This window comes from Ambystoma mexicanum, chromosome 8 (assembly GCF_040938575.1).
Source record: "Ambystoma mexicanum isolate Mex_15411 chromosome 8, UKY_AmexF1_1, whole genome shotgun sequence".
NCBI classification, from domain to species: Eukaryota; Metazoa; Chordata; class Amphibia; order Caudata; family Ambystomatidae; genus Ambystoma; species Ambystoma mexicanum.
This window is the reverse complement of record NC_090929.1, coordinates 1,488,753,218-1,488,774,981: the sequence shown is the minus strand read 5'-3', so window position 1 is coordinate 1,488,774,981 and position 21,764 is coordinate 1,488,753,218. Positions and strand designations below refer to the sequence as shown.

Sequence of the window (21,764 nt, the reverse complement as noted above, 5' to 3'; positions counted from 1 at the left end):
ACAAAAAAGAAAGCATTTCCCAACTCCCCCCCCCCCCCCCCCCTTCCCCCTGCAGGCAGTGTTATTAAGTCCTTGATCCATTGTGCCGAGTCAGTCGATAACGTTCGTGATGTTGAGGCAACACTGGGCATGACCCCACACCCCCTCAGTCCCCCCTAGTTTTGTCCTTGATCCATTACACCCAAGAGCCGCTCGCTAAAATTTACTGCAAGTCCAGCAGCCACAGGCGCTGACGGCACCACCCAATTCGAAAGTCATCCTTAAACACCATAATTTCTTCCCAGTCCCTTGCGAAAGAGCACGTTATCGTTCATGGCGTATGTTGCCCACTCGAGCTACAATTTCCCAGAGCTTCCGCAGCAAGTCCCGCAGGAGGGGAACCTCCGCGCTCCTCCATTGTTGCGCTATTACCGTCATAGCTGCAATTACAAGGACCGCCCTCGCCTTCTCCCGGGATATTGGCTCCACCGGGACAGTACCCCCTCCAAGACCCAGGAGAATTTCCTCTGGTGGTCTGCTGCTCCCTACCCCAAACGCCTGCTCCTGAGCCTCCACAACTTCCTGCCAAAAGGGCCTGATTGCTGGGCAGTCCCACCAAATATGTTGTGCCGTGCCCTCCAGCCCACAACCCCTCCAGCATATCCCAGAAGTGTTAGGATAGATCTCCCGGAGGCATATAATGCCACCCAAACAGAATCTTATACCATGTTTCCTGTAGTTGTGATGCCTTTGCCAGATTGGGGATTTTCCTCCATAGCCTCTCCCACTCTTCTCGCTCAATTTCCCTTCCTATGATCTGCTCCCACCTCCGCATATATCGCCATTGGCCCCTGGTGTTTGCCTCGTCCAAAATTTTATATAGGTTGGATATCAGCCCCCTGGATCCATCATTGGACAAGAGGAATCTTTCAAAGCGCGTCTTTTCTCTTGTTGCTGCCTTTGCCGCAGTTGCGTGTATCTGAGCCTTTTCCCCTCCTTTATCCCGTACTCCTTCTTGCACTCCTCGAATGAGAGAATTCTCCCCCTCGGAACAGGCTGCTCAGCCACTTACACCCCCCCCCTCCTTCCACTGCGTAAACGCACCCTCTTCCAGCCATGGTGTGAAATCCCCGTTACTGAACAAGGGTGTGAAAGGGGACGGAAAGGTTGTGATCCTCTTTGTTCTTACTAGTTTGTCCCAATTCTCTGCCATTAATTTCGTTATGCTACTCTCGTAAAGGTGCTTAGGCCTAAGCTGCTTTGGGAGCCACAATACCTCCGCCAGATAACGGTGCGCCACCGCTCTATCCATTTTCACCCACTGTTTATCCTGTGTGGCCTCCCCTTCCTGAAGCCATTCTCTAATTAACCGCAGCTGAGCAGCTTCATAATACTGTTGAAAATTCAGTAGTGCAAGTCCCTCACCCCCTGCTGTCTAGGTGACATCATCAACTGCCTGCTAACTCGCGCCTTCCTCCCTGCCCACAAAAATTCGCTGGTCAAAGTTCCCAACTCCTTAAAAAAGCCTACAGGTACTGCTTGTGGTATTGCCTGGAAGAGGTACAGAAGGTGCGGCAGAGTTACCATTTTAACCGCTGCCACCCTGCCCAGCCACGACACAAGGAGGTCCCTCCACCTGCGATAATCCCGCTTGATGTCCCTCAGCAGTGGCGGATAGTTAGCTTGATACCAGCCAGCTAAGGTTGGTGTAATTTTCACTCCTAAGTACTTAATGCCGCCCAGACTCCATAGAAATGGGGTAGCCGCCCTAAGCGACTCCCGATCCCCTGGGTTTAGAGTCAGTTCAAAAGTTCTGATTTGCTGGCATTAATCTTCAAGCCGGAGGCTTCCCCGAACTCCTCCAGCAGAGCCCTACTTGCTTGAATAGACTCCCGGGGCGCCTTCAGCGTCAGTAACATGTCATCAGCGAATGCTGCCCCTTTTTGTTCCTTCCCCCTAATGGAATGCCCTGTATCCTCCTGGTCTCCCTAATTGCCTGCAAAAGAGGTTCCAAATAAATTGCATAAAGCATCAGGTCCTTGCATAAAGGACCTCGACATGACCCCATTCACTGCTATTTTCATGATTGGCGCCTGATAATTAGCCCAAACCATATGTACGAACTCTCCATTAATGCCCATTTTTTTTGCATGGTCCTGAACAAAAAGGACCACTCCACGTGGTCAAACGCTTTTTCTGCGTCCAGCGATAGGAGGACTGCGGGAGTGTCCGTCCTTTTGGCTTTTTCCACCAGATGGGCCACCCTCCTGATGTTATACGCAGTTTGTCGGCCTTTTATAAACCCTGCTTGATCCGGATGGATCAAACCTGGGAGAAAGCCCTCCAGCCTGTTGGCCCGGATTTTTGTGAATATTTTGGCGTCGATATTAATTAGCGCTATAGGCCTGTAAGATGTCCTCTCTTCGGGGTCCTTATGTGGTTTCAAAATGAGGGTCAGCCTTGTCTCCTCCATGGTCGGAGTTATTCTCCCCGTCGATCTAAATGTGTTAAAAAGGCGAGTCAGGTGCGGAACCAGTGTGGATCCGAGAGTTTTATAAAAAGCTGCAGTATAACCATCCGGGCCCGGCGCCTTGTTCGGTGGTAGGTTGCAAATCACCTTCCTCACTTCCTCCTCTGAAACCTCCCTTTTAAGTGAGTCAAGCACCTCCTTCCCGATCTTTCCCATCTCCACCCTCTCCAAAAACTCTACCTGTGAGCAGGCCCGGGGCTCCTGCGACGCGTAAAGAGACTCATAGAATTGTACTAACATTTCCTGCATCTCTCCCCTGCTCGCGTCACCCGCTCCCCCGAGCTGTGATTGCATTTCTAGAGTGGGCTCCTCTCAATAGGCGTGCAAGGAGTGCATCTGCCTTATTCGCTTTAGCGTAAAATTTCTGGCGGACACGAAGCAGCGCGCCTTCGGCCTTTTTTGATGCGGAGGATTTCCAACTGCCCCAATGCTCTGCGATATTCCCTCATGGCCGCCCTGGTCGGGGTAACTCCCGCCTGTTGCCTGGCTTTCTCAACTTCCCCCTCTAGCTGCGTTTCCAGCGCCTCCAGTTGCCTCTTTCTCTGCGCTGCAGCTGCTATAAGTCTCTTTGCTTTAAAGGCATCCCATCTCGTCTCCTTCCTAGTGTCCCCCCTTTTATTGAGCTCGAAAAAGTTCTTGATCTTTTCTTCCATTTCCTGCCGAATAACAGGATCTCTAAGGAGATATTTTGGGTACTTCCAAGACCACACCCCTTTCTCCCTATGCCCTAGAGGCAGCCTCATTGAGACCACCTTGTGGTCTGCTATGCCAATAGTGCCTGTTACTACCTCACTAATCCTACCCACCAAACTGGACGTGACCCATATGTAGTCAATCTTAGATTGAGACCCATGGACCCCTGAGAGAAAAGTATAGCCTTCTTCATCCCCTTTCAGCTCCCGCCACGCATCCCTCCGCCCTGCTCCGTCTATTCTCTTTGAGGCCTGCCGACATCACAGCCCCCCCCTCCTCTTGTGGGATCCCCAGACCTGTCCCACCCCCTCTCCCAAGCTATATTGAGGTCTCCCAGCAGAATTATTTGCCCCAGGCCTTGTCTTCCAACACACGCTTCAAAAACTGCTCCTGACCTGAGTTTGGAGCATATATCACTGCTAGCGTATATGGGTTGTCCTGATGAGTCCCCTTAACTATGATGTACCTTCCCTCCTTGTCCCTTATAGTTTCTGTGACCCTAAAGTCAACCCAATCTTTGATGGCTAAGGCAACCGAGCCCCCCCCCCCCCCGACTTGCTTCTCCCCGATGCGTGGAGGATATGGCCAAACCCCCTCAGTTTTAGGTGCACCTGGTCTTTTTGTCTGAGATGTGTTGCTTGGAGGCCTAAAATGTCTGGACCCTCCTTTCTCGTAAACTGCTCCAGTTTCTTCCTCTTGAGAGGGGTATTCAATCCCCTCACATTATGCATTAGCCACATGAATGCGGCTCACACTGTCCCATCTCTCAGATCTGCTTTTATTCCTCCCTCTCCCCCTGCCGCCATGGCCACCAGACAGAACTTTGAGTGTTCCCGTTTGAGCCCTCCTGCCCCCTCTTGCATTGGTGTAACTCTCCGCCTCCCATGGCCTGGGGCCTAAACCGAGCCGCTGCTGCCCAAACCCCCTCCCCCTCCCCCAACACACCCCCACACCCACCTATCCCTCCTCCTCCACTCCCATCAAGAAGGGCTTGCCCTGCCCACCCCCTCCCCCCCTTCTCGGGTATACCCACTGTTTCTGATTCATAGATGACCCCCCCCCCCCCTTGCTACTTACTCCTTTAGAGGCTCACCACCCTAGTACCGCTCTTTGGCTTATGTTTCTTCTTGGACGCTCCTCCCCTCTCCATCCTGGCTATTTTTATTCCTCTCCTTGGGTGGTTTTCAGCTCAGGTTCGCCCCCCCCCTTTTTTTTTCCCCACAGTTGACCACAGCCAGGGTTTTGGCCCTGTCCTGGCATGCGTGGGCCTCCTCTCCGCACTAGTAGAAGCCTCATCGAGATCCAGGCGGAGGACATCCGCTCCTTCCTGCAATGTGGTTATTCGCTTTTGGGTCCCCTCCCACTCAAACACAAGTCCGAAAGGGAAGGTCCATTTGTATTTGACCCCCTTGCCGTTGAGCTCCTTGAGAACTGGGCCCATTTGGCGCCTCTTTAGCAGTGTACTGCTCGCTAGGTCCTGAAACAAGGCGATATGGTGCTCATTATACTTTATTGGCTCTTGCTTTCTTGCCTCTTAAAGGACTGCTTCCTTTTGGGCGTATCTGGCAAACGTCGCTAGAACATCTCTAGGTCTCTGCAAAGCTCCTCTGCCCCCTCTGCCCACCCTGTGTTTCCGGTCTAGCACCACTGCATCCGGGGGTGACATTCCCAGTATCGTAGCGAAGATGGCTTGGACCACTCCCTTTAGTTCCTTGTCCTGAACTGTTTCCTGCAGTATTTTGATCCGTATTAACCCTACGGGACCTATTTTCCATGTCCTCCATCTGAATCTCCAAATTTTGCGTGGCCACATTAAGCCTCTCAATTGCCTCACTATGAGCCGTCACTTCTTTTATCCATCTCCTGCAACCCTCTCTCCAGGAGGTCTGTTCGCTCGCCCTGCTGCCGCAGTTCCTGCTTGATCTCCCCCAAGGCCGAGTTAAGATCCGCAAGTAGAAGTTGAAATTGTTCCTGGAACGTTTTTGTCAAGCTGGATGTGCATCTCTCCCCTTATGTCTTGTCTTGATATTGCGGCTGATTTATCCCCTTTGGATGTTGTCTGCATCCTCTGTGCAGTCCCTCACGCTTTTAGCCATCTCTCTCATCTCCTGCAATGGCCAAATAGTAGGGAGAGTGCCTGAAGCATCCCCCCCGAGGTCTGCAGTACTCTCCCGCTCTTTCTTTTGTTTTTTGTGGCCATCCTGGTGTGAGTCTTATGCATAAGGTTCTCACCCCTGCTCGCTACTGGCCCCCTCTTTGAAGCCCGGAGTAGTCGCTCCAGAGGTTCTAATGTCTTATCTCCTGTTGCCCCACTTCCTTTACTTCCTTTCCTTGGGCGCTTGATCCACTGACTGCTGCACCCTCCTCAAAGTGCTACGGGCTCTTGGGCTGCACCACCGGGCATCACATGTGCTCTGTCACTGCTCCTCCTGGACGAGGACGCCTCCTGGTGCACCCCCCGGGTAGCAAGAGTGATGCCCCTCTCTCCTCCGTGTGCCGCCTGGGGCCCACTTCTGCCAGCCACCTCCTGCAGCCCCGGGGGGGCCAACCTCCAATCCTCACCGGGGTCGGCTCCCCCAGAGTCCTCTGCAGCTGGCCCCTCCGGGCCGGTCTCCGGGCACCGTAGTCTTCCGTGCTGCTCCTAATGGGGCGCCTCCTCCTCCTTCACCGGCAGCGGGCGCCTCCCAGGCGGCACGTAGGCCCCCTCTCTGCGGTAGCCTGCCACCAAGACAGGCGACCACCGCACCGCCTCCTTCACTTTCGAGCGCGGGTGCTCTCACCGCAGCCCCTCCTCGCCTCAGCTGGCCACCCGACACTTCCAGCCGGCCAGATGCTGTGCCTTCCGCCGCCGCAGCTCCTCCTTCCCGGGCAAGTGCAAGCCACAGGCCCGCCCGCCTGTGCCACGGCTGCCTCTCCCGCTAACAGGTTCCCGCTTCCTCCGACGTCAGGGCGGCTACTGCATAGTCGCTCCGCCAAGGCAGCTCCCAGGTCAACTCAGAGCAGGCAGCCGCCAGGCCAACCCAGGGCCGTACGACCACTATATCTCCCCTGCAGTCGGGTGCCGAGCCGCCCCCGCCGCGGGTCCTCCTTCTCTGCCGCAGGTGAGCTTGACTCGCCGGGCCGCGGGCCGCCCCTCCTACCCTCAGGCTCTGGGCCGACTCGGCGGCCTCCACAAAAGGTGAATCACGGCTCTCTTCGCTGTCTCGCCCGTGCACCAGAACCCCTTCAAGCCATCTGTCTACTCAAATTTCAGCCCAGAGACCGGGTGGTGGGCAACTTCCCAGGTCCGGGGTACAGGAGCTCCGCCGGCACGTCTATTCCCTGCAGGCGGCCATCTTGAAAACCTGCACAACACTTTTAATGAGGAAGTAGCACTCCGGTGCTTTCGATCGGCCATTTTGGACATGGTTTCGCATCAGTGAAGCAATGAGCGAGGGATCAACGATCACAGCTATTATTGCAGACTTTGTAGTTTATGGAGCTAAAAACAAACGCGCGATGCTGTGCAGAACAAAATAATGCACAGCTCGGTGTATGAACTTCAGGTGAGTACAAGTCGATCACAATAGGGCTTCTTTAATACTTGTTAAAAACACAACCTCTTTTGCCCGTTCAGATAGGGGTCCATGATCTTGTTCCAATATAGTGCACCCTGCCTTGCACCAGTACCTATAACATGTAGAATTAAAAACAAGAACGTTAATATGATCACCAACCTAGACATGCAGTTTGCTCAGACCCAAAACGTACTGGTGGTAAGCCACCATCCACTACACCCCTTCTACTCTTTAATTTCGACTGTGGGTCAGACCGTATTCCTGCCTCCCTTTTGCCCTACAGCTAGCCAAACTGAACTGTTTAATAGTTGCACAGCTTGCTCTAAAAACTATGAATTGTCAACAAGTCAAGTACTCAATTCTATACAAATAGCTACATATGGTTGCAACTCCTTGGAGTGATCCATCGATGTGCACGTTTCCGCATCTTCAAGTAGACGTTACTTTTATCAGGACCAAAAGGGATCTCGTTATTTGGGAATCCTGCCAGTAGTAATCTTGGTACCATTAATACAGTTTAAGCGCTCACACAATGCAATTAAAGGAGCAAGCATTCCATTTTGTATTAAGTATCTGTGTTGGGTAATTGGAGACACAGCCCCAAAACTCAAAATTCATCTTTGTCATGGGGATGCCTTGCGTTCTACGGAGGAGACAAAGCTGTGCCTACAACTGTAATAAAAATGTAAATTAGAAAGATGAAATGGGATGATAGCAAAGGACCTGTTGCCACTAACCTCAGTTTCCAGATCTCTATGCTTGTTGGCAATTCATAGTTTAAGAGCAAGCTGTGCAACTATTCAGATAGATGACCAAGAAGAGTAAATGAATGAGGCATTTGAGTGTTGGGATTCTTATACCTCGCCAACGGAGTGCCGGAGCACTGCTGAAGACTATGAATACAAAGAATCGCATCTTTTGAGTTGAGGTCTGTACACTCCTGCAAATCAAGACAGGATTGCGGATTGACTTAAGAGAATCTGTATTTTGTGCACCTCCAGTAAACTACACTTGAGCAGAAATGCAAATGTTTTAATAATTGATCTTAGTCAATTGTTTGTGAGGGTTAATCAATGATTTGTAGCTTCTCTAACTATCCCTATTCCACATGAGAATGTCATGGAAATGAACTCCACTTTTTACAGTATTATACCGATTGTATTCGTGCACTGTGAAATGTGTGCAGAAACGCTAAAGTTGTTTCATTTGTTTAATCTAAATGCTTCACTTAGCCCTAATATCCATTTGTTCATATTTATGCATGCACCTCTGCTGAAAAAGGTCAGTGTTTTTTTGTGTATACAATATCAAAATGCGAAATCCCTTTTACTGGTTAAAAATACTTTTTAAATGTTTTCCTTTTTTTAGGAAAAGGAATCTCATGTGCAAAATAGGCCTTGTGTTCAACATGTCCCAGGTAATCTACTTTTATAACAGTGTCTATTACTGCTGACTATGATCTGGAGCTATGTTTGATTTTGGTCTGCGTTTGTGCTCAATCATTTGGATGTACTGCTGCTGTGTTAAATTGACAAATGTGATGGTGATGCTGGCCATGGTTTTTATTTCATTTTTATATTTTTCTTGGCATTGCTGGTGTTTTCTTTTGGGCTTTAGTAGTCTGCGATCTTAGCTTAAGTCTTATAATATGAAATCACAGGATTTAATGTCTAGAAGCATTGAATGCATTTCGAATGTGAATTACTCCTTCAGAGATCTTCTGCCTGGATTACACATTTGTCTTGGGCATGATCAGAATTTCGATTTCATGCTGTGACGGTAATCTCGGTCTCCTCTCCCCATGTGTTGATGAAAATAAAATACAAAAAATAACCTCCCAGTTATATCAGCCTTACAATCAATAGTCATCCACTGTTCCCATGAAGAGGAGGAACACCGACTTTGAGGTTATTTTTTTTTAATCACCACCACAAGGGGATAGGAGACAGCGATTACTGTCACAGCATGACCGTCTGATCATGCTTGAGACAAATAAGGTGTGATCCATTGCGTCCAAAATGCATTGGGCCCATGTAGAGATTAAAGCCTGTGATTTCATACTATAAGTTCCAAGCGTTGATTACATTTTATGTCTGAACTGTTTGTACAATGATGCATCTCAATAATTAACTTTAATGTGCATATTTAGGTAGAATTAATATGCAGGTTGAATGGGAGCTTCCGTTTCTGGGGTAGTAACAGTTTTTGACAGTTTATTCTTACCTATAAAAATAAACCTCTTTTTCTAGATTTCAAACTTGGTTCAGCAATATCTGCATCCAGTTGTTCAATTGTCTAAAAAAAACAATCTCAACTGACCCACCATGATTCGAACAAACCTCCACAGCCCCCAATAAGGATTTTACCAACCCCCATTACTCCAAGTCAAAACGCCACTGTCTGCAACTAATATTCTGTACTGATTAGCCAGTTTAGTCTTCCAACTGCTTCAGAGCAATCTGCCTTCCGTCCCAATTTGGTGTTCACATACCACAAGTGTTACTGCCACTTTGCAAAATCTGGTTGCTGGCTTGGATAGTCCAGGAAATATTGCTAAACACATCTCATATGTTGTGGTAATCTCTGCACTTGGTAGCACGGACATCTCTTAGGACCATATCTACACCTTTTTGGAAATTCCAAAATTGGGTGATAGGTTTCACTTGGACAACAACAATCCTTACCTCTACAGTTTGGGATTCTATATAAACGAGCTTGTGGTTATATATGAACATGGTAATCCTCTGTAGTACATAGGTTGGTGTCTCATGCTTAGCGTCTCTTCACTGTTATGCTTGCATACCTGTTTTTACTTCACATCCGATGTCCATTCCTCTCTTCTGTTCCTATCTACCCTTTGACCCTACATTTCACCACTGTCGCCTTCAGCATTTGCTCAATGTGACCAGTGCACAGAAATTCCTTGATGCATGTTAATATTTAGGTAATTGAAACAAGGTTGTAACTGTATATGGTGCGCTCAACTTTCTCAAATCATGTCTGAATGCAGAATAACCAACACTTGAGGTTCCCCTTGGTGCCTCAAAAGAAATGTATAAAGTAGTAATGTTGTATAGTTAGGTTGCACACAACAGATTAATCAATCATAGTATCCAATACTCTTGAGGTAGGGTTCCTATCTCGTAACAAATCCAAAAAGAAAATATCCAATATGTGAATGGTGATTTTTAATTCAAGTACAGCCGACACGTGTTTCGGCCATCAGGTTGTTTTCAAGGCCAAAATGTTGCTTTGGGTTAATCCCAAAAGACATATGACAGAGTAGCTTCATAGAAGGGTATGCATTGATGGGGTGCATGAGACAATGGTTTCTTGTGGTGGGTATTAGTGGGGGATTGCTCACTTCTAGTATGGCTCAAATGCCTTTTAAAAAGAAGATAGAATGGTATACTGCACGTTGGTCTGTTCACTCAGAGTAGGGATCTTTTCAGTAATGTAAGGTTCCAATACCTTGCGCTATAGTAGGGGATGAATCCCAAAGCAGGACTGGAAGGATCATCCTGGATCTTCCTGCCAGTCCTGCTTTGGGATTCATCCTCTATTAAAGCTGCCATGACCCTTGCCCTTGGCCCTCACTGGCAAGTCAGCCTTCCAGTTAGGGCCAGGTCAAAGGCCTTAAAACCTCATCCAAGACTCTCTTGGAGTCGGTCCTGGTGCCTTTGGCGCCAGGCTCATAACCATCATGAAGACCAACATTAGAATGGGACTATTTACTTGGGACTATTTAACTTGGGGTCGGGGGGGGAGTTCAGCCAGCATGGAGGCACACACATAGCTCCGTTACAAGGAACTGAGCTATGCGGTCTAGTCTTTTGGGTGTGGCAGGCCTGGGACTACTTTACCTGGACTACTTTACCTGAGACTATTTAAACCACACCCAAACAGCAGAACATGCTTTGCGTTATTCTGCTGTGGGCAGCGTAACGCTCATCGTGTCCAGTTCTTTGATGCCAGCTTACCTGAAACCAAGGACCTGCAGAGAGAGAAAGAACACTATGAAACTTATCTGGAACAGTATCCTGTCTTCAATCCATCGCCGACTTCAATTCCACTCGCCTGAAGGTACGAACTCCATCTTTCGGCACTGCATGCATCCTGGAATACCATAATCTGGAAAGATGAGAAAGAAAGACGGCATTAGTAAGCGTTGACTCACGTTTCCTTCCGAATGAAGAAAGCCACACAATTCTTACCAGGGTAGTCATCTCCTGGTCATAATCATTGCTGGAACATTACGGCGCTCGGCGAGGAACATCGCACCCTGCAAGGAGAGAAAAGACACAGGTTGCGCCCCTGCCACGAGGAGCAGGACGGAGAATCCACCTTCTACAATATTAAGGTGAGGAGAGGGCCCAAGGGGGAGGAAGGAGTTGAGGCCAAGGGAGGTGGGAAAACAAAGACAATCTGGTATTGAATCCAGCTCTCCTATATTGCAGACCCATCTTTAACCAGAGGCCTTACCAAGGGACCGGGAGAGGGTTCGAGAGTGCAAATCATCCAACCATGGCTGGGTGGCATCCCCGTGGATACTAGGTGAGCGTAACAATAGCGCAAGGTATTGGAACCTTACATTTCTGAAAGATCCCTACTGTGAGTGAACCGGCCAATATGTAGTACACCATTCTTTCTTCTTTTTAAAGGCATTTGAGCCATAATGGAAGTGAGCAATCCCCACTAACACCCACCACAAGAAACCATTGTCTCACGCACCGCATCAATGCATACCCATCTATGAAGCTACTCTGTCATAAGTCTTTTGGGATTAACCCACAGCAACATTTTGGCCTTGAAAACGACCCGATGGTCGAAACATGTGTCGGCTGTACTTGAATTAAAAATCACCATTCACATATTGGATATTTTCTTTTTGGATTTGTTACGAGATAGGAAACCTACCTCAAGAGTATTGGATACTCTGATTGATTAATCTGTTGTGCGCAACCTAACTATACAACATTTCTACTTTATACACGTTAATATTTATTTTAATTTTATTGTGCTTTTGTTAGGTGCTTATACAGCATATCAATTCTGTTTCAAAGCGCCCACAGGGCAACAGGGAGGCAACTTGGGATTGAAACAATAAATACAGTGGAGGATGAAGACAAACCTACTATGCCTTTTGAGTATTGAGAACGTGCAAGTGCAGGGTGAAGAGGGGAGAAGGGGTTGTTGCTGGAGTGTCCACGCTCGTGAGTGAGCAGCAGATGGAAGTGCCTAGTGTAGTAAGTGCTATGAGGCGTGTAGCTGCATTTGATAGGTGAGGGCAAGCCTACAGGGTGAAGGAAAGTGGGTGCCAAGACAAGTGCTGTCAGTAGGCCGGCGCTGAGGCGATTGGGTGTGAAAGGCCAAGACCCTGAAGGACACAAGGGCCCTGGTCAACAATCAGCGACTGTGAGATTAGCAGAGGAGGGAAGATGGGGAAGATGGGGAAGATGGGGAAGGAGGAGGTGAAGAGGAAAGTCTTGAGGAGCTTCCGGAATTTGAGGAGGTCCTGTTCAAGACGAAGGGGAAGGCTGTTCCACAAGAGGCACCCATCTGTAGAAAGAGATCGGCCTCCGGCCCTCTGTTTAGCGAAAAGCTTTACACACAGAGTTGGTGCCAGAGGAACATGGAGGTGCAGAGGGAGAGTAAGAGAAAGTTGCAGATAGTGTGGTCCCAGGCCCCAGGCAGCCTTGTGGATGATGCAGATGGATTTGAATTTAATCTGTGCAGCAACCGGTAGCCAATGAAGAGTTTTTAGGGCAGGAGAGATGCGGTCCCTGGGCTTGAGGCCAAGGATAAGTCTTGCTGCTCTGTTCTGGATTAGCTGGGGGGGAGGTGGTGGGGGGGTTCGTAGAGTGGAATGTTAAAGGATATTTGTACCGCGTACTATCACCACCGGAGTGGTCCCCTGGCGCTCTGGCGGCTCTGAAAAAAGGGAAGGGGCTAGATTCAGGAGAAGACCATTGCAATAGTCCAGTCTAGAGAGGACCAGGGCTCGGGTAACATTGAGCTTCTGGGGGAAAGTGAGAAAAGGGAGAATTCCTTTGAGAAGGAAGAGTTGAAAGTGGGACTTCTTGGCAAGTCCCGAGTGTGAGGGAGGAAGGAGAGAGAGGAGCCGAACATGACTCGAAGGTTTCTGGCTTCAGATGAAGAAGGGGGTGGCGGGGAAGCCCCTAGAGGATGGCCACAGAAGAAAGGAGCAGGGGTCCCAACAGGAAGGATCTTCGTCTTACTGGCATTATGGCAGAGATCGATGGAAGTGCACCAGGACTGGATGGCAGATGGGGGTTTATGGTCATTGCATCGAAAAAGATGCAACGAAATGCCAATACATCGAAAAAGATGCATTGAAAATAAAAGCATTGAAATTCTATGTTTTACATTAAAAGTACATATCCATCGAAAATTTTCCATCGAATAGATATGTGCTTTTAAATGTATAAAAAATAGCATTACGATGCATTAAAATGTTACATGGAGATGTCCAGTGCTGAAATGTCTGCACTGGCCAGCTCCGTGTAACATTTTAATGTTTTTTTTGTATATTTGGGGGTGAGGGGTGGGTGACCCCACGCCCACCCCCCTTAACCCTAGCTCCAACCCTAATCCCTAACCCTAACTATCGAAATTAACCATTGAAAATTATTCAACGAATATGCTTTTTGATGGAAAGGCAATTCAATGAATACTTTTCGATGGAAAGGTATTCGGTGGAAAGGTGTTAGATGGAAAGACCAGATACCGCAGATGGGTTGTCCGGGGATGATCAAAGATGCAAGAGGGTCAGGCAGTTTTAAGAAGAGCTGTGTGTCATCTGCGTAACACTGGGAATCGGGGGAGAAGGAGGAAATGAGGAGTGCCTTTTGAGCCAGGTAAGTGTTAAAGAGCCAGGCGAGAGGTTTGGGCCCTGGACACCACAGGTGGAGAAGGAGGTAGGTGAGGAGAAGGTGCCCAGAATGACATGGGACGAGAGGTCAGTTGCGAAGGAGGTCAGCCAGTCCAGTGCCTGCTCAGATATCCCAAGGGTATCCTGGAGCATACTAGGCATTTCTTGTAGTGGTTCTGGTCCCCCCTCCGCCTCTTGGGCACTACTACTCAGTTTGAGCATACATGCAATTTGGTTTTCAGTAATCGCCTTCTACTTGCATCAGTCAACATAATCTGTCCTTAGAAAATACCTTCTGGGCTTTGTGAAACTGCCCTTTACTTACTTAAAGAGTAGTTTACACTTCTTTTGCCGTAGGTGAAGTGCCTCAAAGCCAAATCTTGACTCTTTAGAAGATTTGATTTTTTAATTGAATACATTGATTTTCATTACTTCAAACGCCAAACCTGTGTGGGTTGTTAAACCCAGACCTCTGCCCCCAGCTGATCATCCATCCTTTGGATCTGAACCCTAGTGAGTATAAATACGTTCATAGTCCCCTCTCCCATCGTCATCTTGGCCACATTTTCCATCATTGTGGTCATTTGCCTAATCCCCGGTGTGGCTACATTTGGAACAACATGGAACCCATTTCATGTCAATATTCAGTCTACTCATTCACTCAATGTGTTAACCATTCCAAGGTATATATATCCCAGGGTATATATATCCCAGACCATAAGCCACTTTTTGGTTTTAGTGGGGAGATGTCTTTTTCCACACGGTTCTAGGCATGTCTGCCTGCAAGTAGTATGTTGGGTAGGTATTGTGTATTTGCTTCCTCTAGGGAAAGCCCAAACAATATCAGAAATGGGTATTCTGCCCTAGGGATCCTGTCCACCTCCTTAACCCAGGATATCCTTTCCAACAAGAACTGTATAGTGTGTTCACAACACATGCCAGTAAGTATCCACAACTCCACACCCTATCCAGCAAAGGGAGCTTATATTGGTGAGAAGTTTTAGTGAGTTTGTGAAATCACATCAGACACAAGCAGCAAGTGAACTGTCACTTTGGTCAACAAAAAACAGAAGGAAAGCATGTCATAATATTAAATAACCAGACTGTACAAGTGCATTTCTACATGTTCTTTTCATTTGCCCCACTGTCCCGCCCCCCGTTCCATTCCACCATAGGCTCGGCTGTTTACAACTCTGTTTTTTTATTGTCATAGGGATCTGTGCCGTACACTGGATCTTCACGTTGCAATCGACACATGGGTCGTTTTGAAGGTTTATAACAGGGCCATTAGGGTTCCACTTCATTTGGGTGGATCTGCACATATTTGGCGTTTGCACAGAAGTCCGCCCATGCTAGTTCAATGGAGCACTGATCTCCATAGAGGGCTGCGGTTAGACGGTCCATTCGATATAAGTTTCGTGCCACATTGATCGATTCAGTCTTTCTCAGGAGAAGATCTCTTTTCCAGAATGTAGCAAGACACACCCTGACAGCCAGGAGCAGACCATGCACCATCCTGGGTAGTTTTGTGAGTTCCTCAATCTGCTCATCCAGGCTGAACAGTATCAGCATAGGTACTTTCTCCCTTGTTACTCCGTCTAGGTCTTTGATCCAATTTAGCACCGCATCCCAATATTCCTGAACCGCTGTGCAACCCCACCACATGTCCCAATAGTCTGCCTTTCATCTAACTTACATGCCAGCAAAGGGAGCTCGTTCCTTGATATATCTTTGCAAGCCTAACCAGGTCGTATTGCCACCTATAGAGGAGTTTAATACCATGGAGTTTGTATTGGCAAGCAATGGATGTTTGTGAGGTTCTTCTGCATATCTGAAGTCAAGTGTTTGGAGGAAATTGCCTGCCTAAGTCGATTTCCCATTTGAATAGTCTGGTTTTATGCACAATTTTACCCAACGGTCAGCACAACTGGCCTAAGATAATATGGCTAATGTCCGCTTTCCTTTGCAACCTAACCGTTAGTGGACCATTGACATTACTATTGACAATCCTGCAATAGCTTCTGGAAGTAAAGCCCCTGGATCCCATGTGGGTTTCACGTACCTTCTTGAAAGGGTAAGCTCTTTGTTCCCCTTGATTCTTCATCAAAACTCATTTTAGTTACACATTTAAAAACACTAAGGCAATCCAGCTCAGTGAAGGTCCTGCCTATTGTCTGCTGTAGGTTCAGAAATATTCCCTCCTCCACATCTGACCAGCTCGTCCGACTCCTGCTTCAAACCATTTTTCTGACTGTAGAGGGTTAGTTATGACATTGCTCAAATTCAATTAGTCGGCGAACTCTAGGTGGATAGGTGTGTGGTGTGAACTGTCTTCAAATATCTCACTGGACAAGCATGACACCTATTAGGGAGATGCTCTCTGGACCTGTAGCCAGTTCCCCCACCAACAATGTGGAGATTATGCTATGTTTCACAAAGACTCACTGCTTCCTGTTAATTATGAAGGGGATACCAAGACGCTAAATTGAGCAACACTATAATGTCCCTGAAAATCTGGGGGCCTACCACTACCCCTCCCTTCTGGTTTGGAGAGTATATGGGTGGAATAAGACAACTGGGGCTTTTTGCCATCCTGTAACAACTGCCATGGCACCGTCTTCACTACACCAAAGAAAACATCTGGTACTTTAATGGGGGAGCATTGTGAAGAGAAGCAGAGCAATGACGTTCATTTTGAGTGACATCAGCAGACCCGTACATGATAGCTTGAGTTGAGATCAACATCTGCGCTGAAACTATAGGATTCTGATTACTGAGGCGAAAGCTCCTTACTACTCCACCATTGTGCCAGCCTCCAACCGGAACAAAGCCTGCCTTGAAGTAGTAAAGCATTGTACCAAACCCTCACACGACCCTGAGGTATCAGCAACTTGGGGAACATGCGACAAAATCAACACATTTTGTATTGAAAAAATAGACCAAATCCGATAGACCATTGAATCAACCTCACTGCATTGGCATTACCATTAGTATCACCTGCAACAATGGACAGGCCCGGTGGTCAATGTGCTCCTCAGCATCATCAATGCCTTCCTTGCAGAAGGATAATTCCCGGACACCCTCAAGATTGGTCTCATACGACCTCTTGAAAAAAACTAGATTCAGACGACCTGGCAAAATCAACTGCCTGCCAGAATCAAACAGCTCCCCCCTCTAAATGACTAGGGTTCCGCCCAAAGTGTAGCATCGGGACAGCCACCATCCAGGTGGTGGATGATGCTCTCCAAATCCTGGATAGGGGAGGACTCATAACTCCTTGCAGAGACGTAGAAAGGGTAGAGCCTGAGCGGGCAAGGCGCACCCAAAATCTATAAATGGCCATGCAGCAGCACTGTGAGGGCATTTACAGATGTTAATGTCTGTGCGTTGGGCCCAACTACATTAGCTTCAGGCCCCACTTGTTAGACAATCCTGGCTGCGCCTCAGACTCCTCGTCCTCCTTGACCTTTTTCGACTGCATTCGATAGTCGACCACCACATCCTTCTCCCCTCCTTGCTGACGGGATGGGATTCTCCGTCACTGTCCTGAATTGGTTTGCCTTCTACCTCTCAGGCAGACACCAGCCTGGCCAGATGAAATCGGTGCGTTATAAACGACTCCAGGTCTCCTGCGGAGTCCCAAGGCTCCATCCTCTCATCAATCCTTTTTAACTTTTACATGGAACCTCTGTGTACTCATCAAAGATTCCAATGTAGCCATGCCCCAATATGCAGACGATACTCTGTTGTACATGAGTGTAAATAGCGAGCATGACATGATTCATCTCTGCGATTACCTACTGATCATCCAGTCCTGTATGTTTACTGCCTACCGCAAGCTAAACCAATCCAAGACTGAATTCATCCTCATCGATCGGGCCGCTAAAAAACATCTTGTCTAACAATGGCTCAATGATATGCCCCTGGAAGGATTTGATTCACAACTCTCAGACTAAAAATAAAATCCTTGTGCTTCACCATTGACGGCAATCTGTCCTTCCAGAAACACATAGCCAAGAAGGCCCAAATAGCCTGGCTCTGAATTTCTACCCTTTGAAAAATCAAACCCTTCATCCTGCTGCAGGACTTGCAGACTGTAGTCCAGGCCCTTGAGATCTTGCACATCGATAGGGGGAATGCTCTCCTGACAGGGCTCCCAGCTTTTCACTTGGCTCCTCTAAAGGAGTCCACCATGCTGCAGCATGCCTTATTACGGGAGCACAGAAATTTGATAGATTTTCCCCATCCTGCGATAACTACATTGGCTTCCACTCCAAGCCAGGATACTGTTAAAGAATGCATGAATCGTCTACAAAGCAGTCACGAGTAGCACCCCAGCGTACCTGGTGGCTAAGCTCCACATATCTGGTGGCACACGCTCATCGCGCAGCAAATCGACCAACTGGCTTGAATCGCAACTCGTCTGCAAAGCGAGGACCCGCAAACAATCCTTCTCTTGTCATGCACCCACCCTCTGGAACCCGATCCAGGTGTCAGCTTGAAATTTGATCATCTCTCAAAACATGGCTCTTTCAACACCTGACCAAGGACTATTTCCAATGGACGCCCAATACCGATGCACACACCTCAAAGTACTGCCCCACTGTTAAAAGATGCCACCCCAAATGCCGGCTACCCACACTCTGTACAGTGCTTTGGTGCTGTCAAGCTAAGTCCGCGCATTAAACAATAAAATAAATAACATGGTTGTAGTCCAAAACCTTAGGAGAGCCACAGGTTGCTGAGCTCTGTACTTGAACTTATGTTAATAAGTCTAGGATGTCAAAGATCTGTTACAGATCTACACTTCTGACTTTCAATACTCCAAGCTGATCTAGATGCACTGCAATTAAAGTGAAGTTGGGCTGTGCTATGCAGCCAATATATAGATCTGTTGTGTTCTGCCCCCAGCATTTGGACTTGAAGGACAACCTATCGGAAGACCAACCAAATGATTACTGAGGATTCTAGAAGGGAAGTCTGTTTTTAAACAAGATTTTGTAAGACTACCATTTGTTGAAGGGTATTATAACGGCAAAATCCCAATAGATCCAAATTTATAATTTGGGAAAGTCCCTCATCACGAAGCTCAGATTTAATCTAACTCTTAAATGGTTATGTTAAAAGCTATTGAGGGGTGTGACAAATCCTTGGATGTCGTCCCTTCTCCCCTAGGGGGAAACCCTTTCCCATGAGGCCAGGGAGGTGAGGCTGCTGCCCGATAGTCCCCCTGCGGGTGGATCTCATGGGGGAGGCATTCCCTCTTATGCGACTAGGCACGACTATCCTGGAAGAATGCAGTAAGTCCAAGATACTTCCCCCACCTCCCTCCTCCTCCAACCCCACACATTCCATAATTCCCATACACTTCTACACACCTTTGTAAAGTAGATAACCTGATTTCCCCCACGGACAGCCGCAGGTCGCTGATAAGGTGCATGGAGCGGTCCAGATATCCTGGACAGTTGGTGGGAACACTGAGGGGCCGAAAGGCTGCAAGGAATGGGTCTGGGACCCCACAACAAGTAACCTCCAAAGCAATCTTCATAGTCTCAGTACCTGGCACAGGAGTATACCATATCAAGAACCATACCCCCTGACGTTTTGACCTTGAAGACCTGAGCGAAGCCAGGGGCGCATACCCCCTGATGTTGTAAAGGGGTCTGGTATCCCAATAAAGGGAGCCCAGCGGAAGGGAGTAATTCCCCCGGGTGTTTGTGAACATTGTGAGAGACCTGCCGAAGACCAGGAGACGGGAGTTGCTCTATTTTTTTTTAACTTTATTTAAGAAATTGGCAAACTTGTTACAATTCACAGTAAACAGGCATTTGATAAGTCTTAGTTGAACACATAGCATATGGCATTAACTGATCATATACTTCAACATATGTCTAGAATTTCCGGACATGCCATGAACACGTTGGTTCATCCAACGCCCTCATAGTCTTATCCCCTCAGTCCGCAGTTGTTCATTCAAGATAATAGTAGAATGCCCCCCAAATATCTTTGGCCTGCACACTGGTGTTACCTTTCCCGCATATCCCTCCTCCCGCTCATTAGTGTACGTTAAATACTGAAGCCATTCAGAACACTTAGGAGCTGTTTTGGATTTTCAGTGTCTCAATACACATTTTTTGGCAATTATACAGCTTGCATTGAATAATCTACGTACCAGCACAGAAACCTTGCCACTATCACCGAGGAGGTATTAGGGGGAGATGACAATGGAGGTATCTGCACCATGTTGAATATGTCTGCTATGTCCTGCCAAAAAAAGTGAGATTAGTGGGCAGTCCCAAAACATGTGAAAGGAGTCCGGCCCTGCGCTCCCACATTTTTCACATGCATCGCCGACAAATCTAATCTCACTGATAAGGCCCAACAAGGCGGAAACATGTGTATGGGGTTGCTGTTGGTACTCTTGTTCAGAGATGAATTGCCATACCATTTCGGTGCTGGACTGCCGGGACAAAGACTGATATGCAAATGGATATTTCCCGTCTGTGAAAAGTTCAGTGAGCAAAAAGCGTGTGCTGCAAACTCTCATCTCAGAACAGGTTATCATTCCATGTTCTTTCTGGAGAGGAGCGTCTGCTACCTTTTTTGGCAAATCTAGATATACTTGCTAGTGTATAGCATAACTGATTCAATAACTTAAATTGTATTCATCTGAACCTCGCATTTATAGAGACTTCCCTCGTCAAGAGACGCCATCTACGCTATTGATCATCCCATATCTTAGTAGCCAGGTACTGCTTCCCACTTCATCCGTGCCTTATTCACTGAAGATTGGCTATCCTGACTCAATCTGTACAACCTAGATACCAGTCTCCTAGCATCACTACTCGAAACCACTGCCTCAATGCACTCATGAGTATCCGGTTCGTGCATAGACGGCTACTTACGACAGGCGGCAACCCTCATCCTAAGGTATTGCCGTGTCTTAATGGGGCTATTTCCCAACTTTATTTTAATTTTTTTAATTTGTTTATGGTTAGATCAAACATTTACAAAATCAATCATTTTCAAATAAAAATCTACAATTGCATCAAAATATTCCTTTGCATTTAAAAGTTATAATATTTGAACAGAACGCTTCAATACAACGAGAAATATGAATTTACATCTATAAAAGCATCCTATAGCAGCTTACTTTCAGAAGAACAGTAAAAACCTAACATTTGCCATTACAATGACATTTACGGCAGTGAATCAATGCCGATAACTCTACTTCAATCGACTTCACAAACGAAACCAAAGCAAAGATTACGGCTTTCTGATGGCCTAACATTAAACGGTTCCACAGAGATTCCAAACAGTCCACATACTCAGTATTAACAAATCGAATCAACAGATTAGTTCTTGCAGTTCTAAAATATGGGCATTCCAATATGAGATGTTTTAACGTCGCAATCGGTTCTGAGCAGTTCAGAAATCTGCAGGACATAGAAATAGCCGCTTCCTTCATAGTATCCCAATATCTAGTCCTTTCAAGAGCGCGTGCAGAATTGATTCAATCTATATCGCAGAAAGTACATACGTGTGATATTACATAGAGAGAGCTAAATAAGGACAGCCGCCATACCTTTTCCGTGAATACCTAGTGTATTCGTTATTGGTGTTACACTTAGTAAGTTCCTCTATAGTCCTAGACCAATCTAGTTCAAATCATTTTTTTTTCTTCACATAACCAGGGAGCAGTACCAGATCTTTTCCTTCTATTCCAATTTCTTTCAGCAATAGTTTCATCCTTCCTTCATAGGCCATGAAAGAGCGGGAGTTGCATCCCATTCGCAGTTGGTACAGATCCTGATAAAGGGACTTCTCAGAAGGAGCTAGAATTCTACTGTAGTTAGATAAGGCTCTCCATTACCTTCTTCTCGCCAATGATCTTAAACCCAATTCATGGCGGGGAATGATGCAATTCAGGATAGATGCCGACAAATGACGGGCAGATTTTAATAAACGCCCCTCTAATGTATTAAGCTGTTGATTTAAATTGAGCAGACACATGTCCAGTGCATAAAGAACAGATTCTAATTTTAAAAGTCAAGCAATGGAATCAAAGAAAATGTACAATATCTATGGAAAATGATTTTCAATTGACTTAATT

General features: G+C 47.1%; 1 protein-coding gene across 2 annotated transcripts in view; it reads left to right on the top strand.

Annotated features, from left to right (window-relative positions):
* SLF2 (SMC5-SMC6 complex localization factor 2) overlaps nucleotides 1-21,764 on the top strand; it is a 1,286,318-nt gene that overhangs the window by 145,033 nt on the left and 1,119,521 nt on the right. For both annotated transcript variants that reach the window (XM_069611667.1, XM_069611668.1), the window contains exon 4: nucleotides 8,128-8,176. In XM_069611667.1, the coding sequence (XP_069467768.1) occupies nucleotides 8,128-8,176 (49 nt within the window). The remainder of the gene's footprint in view (nucleotides 1-8,127; nucleotides 8,177-21,764) is intronic.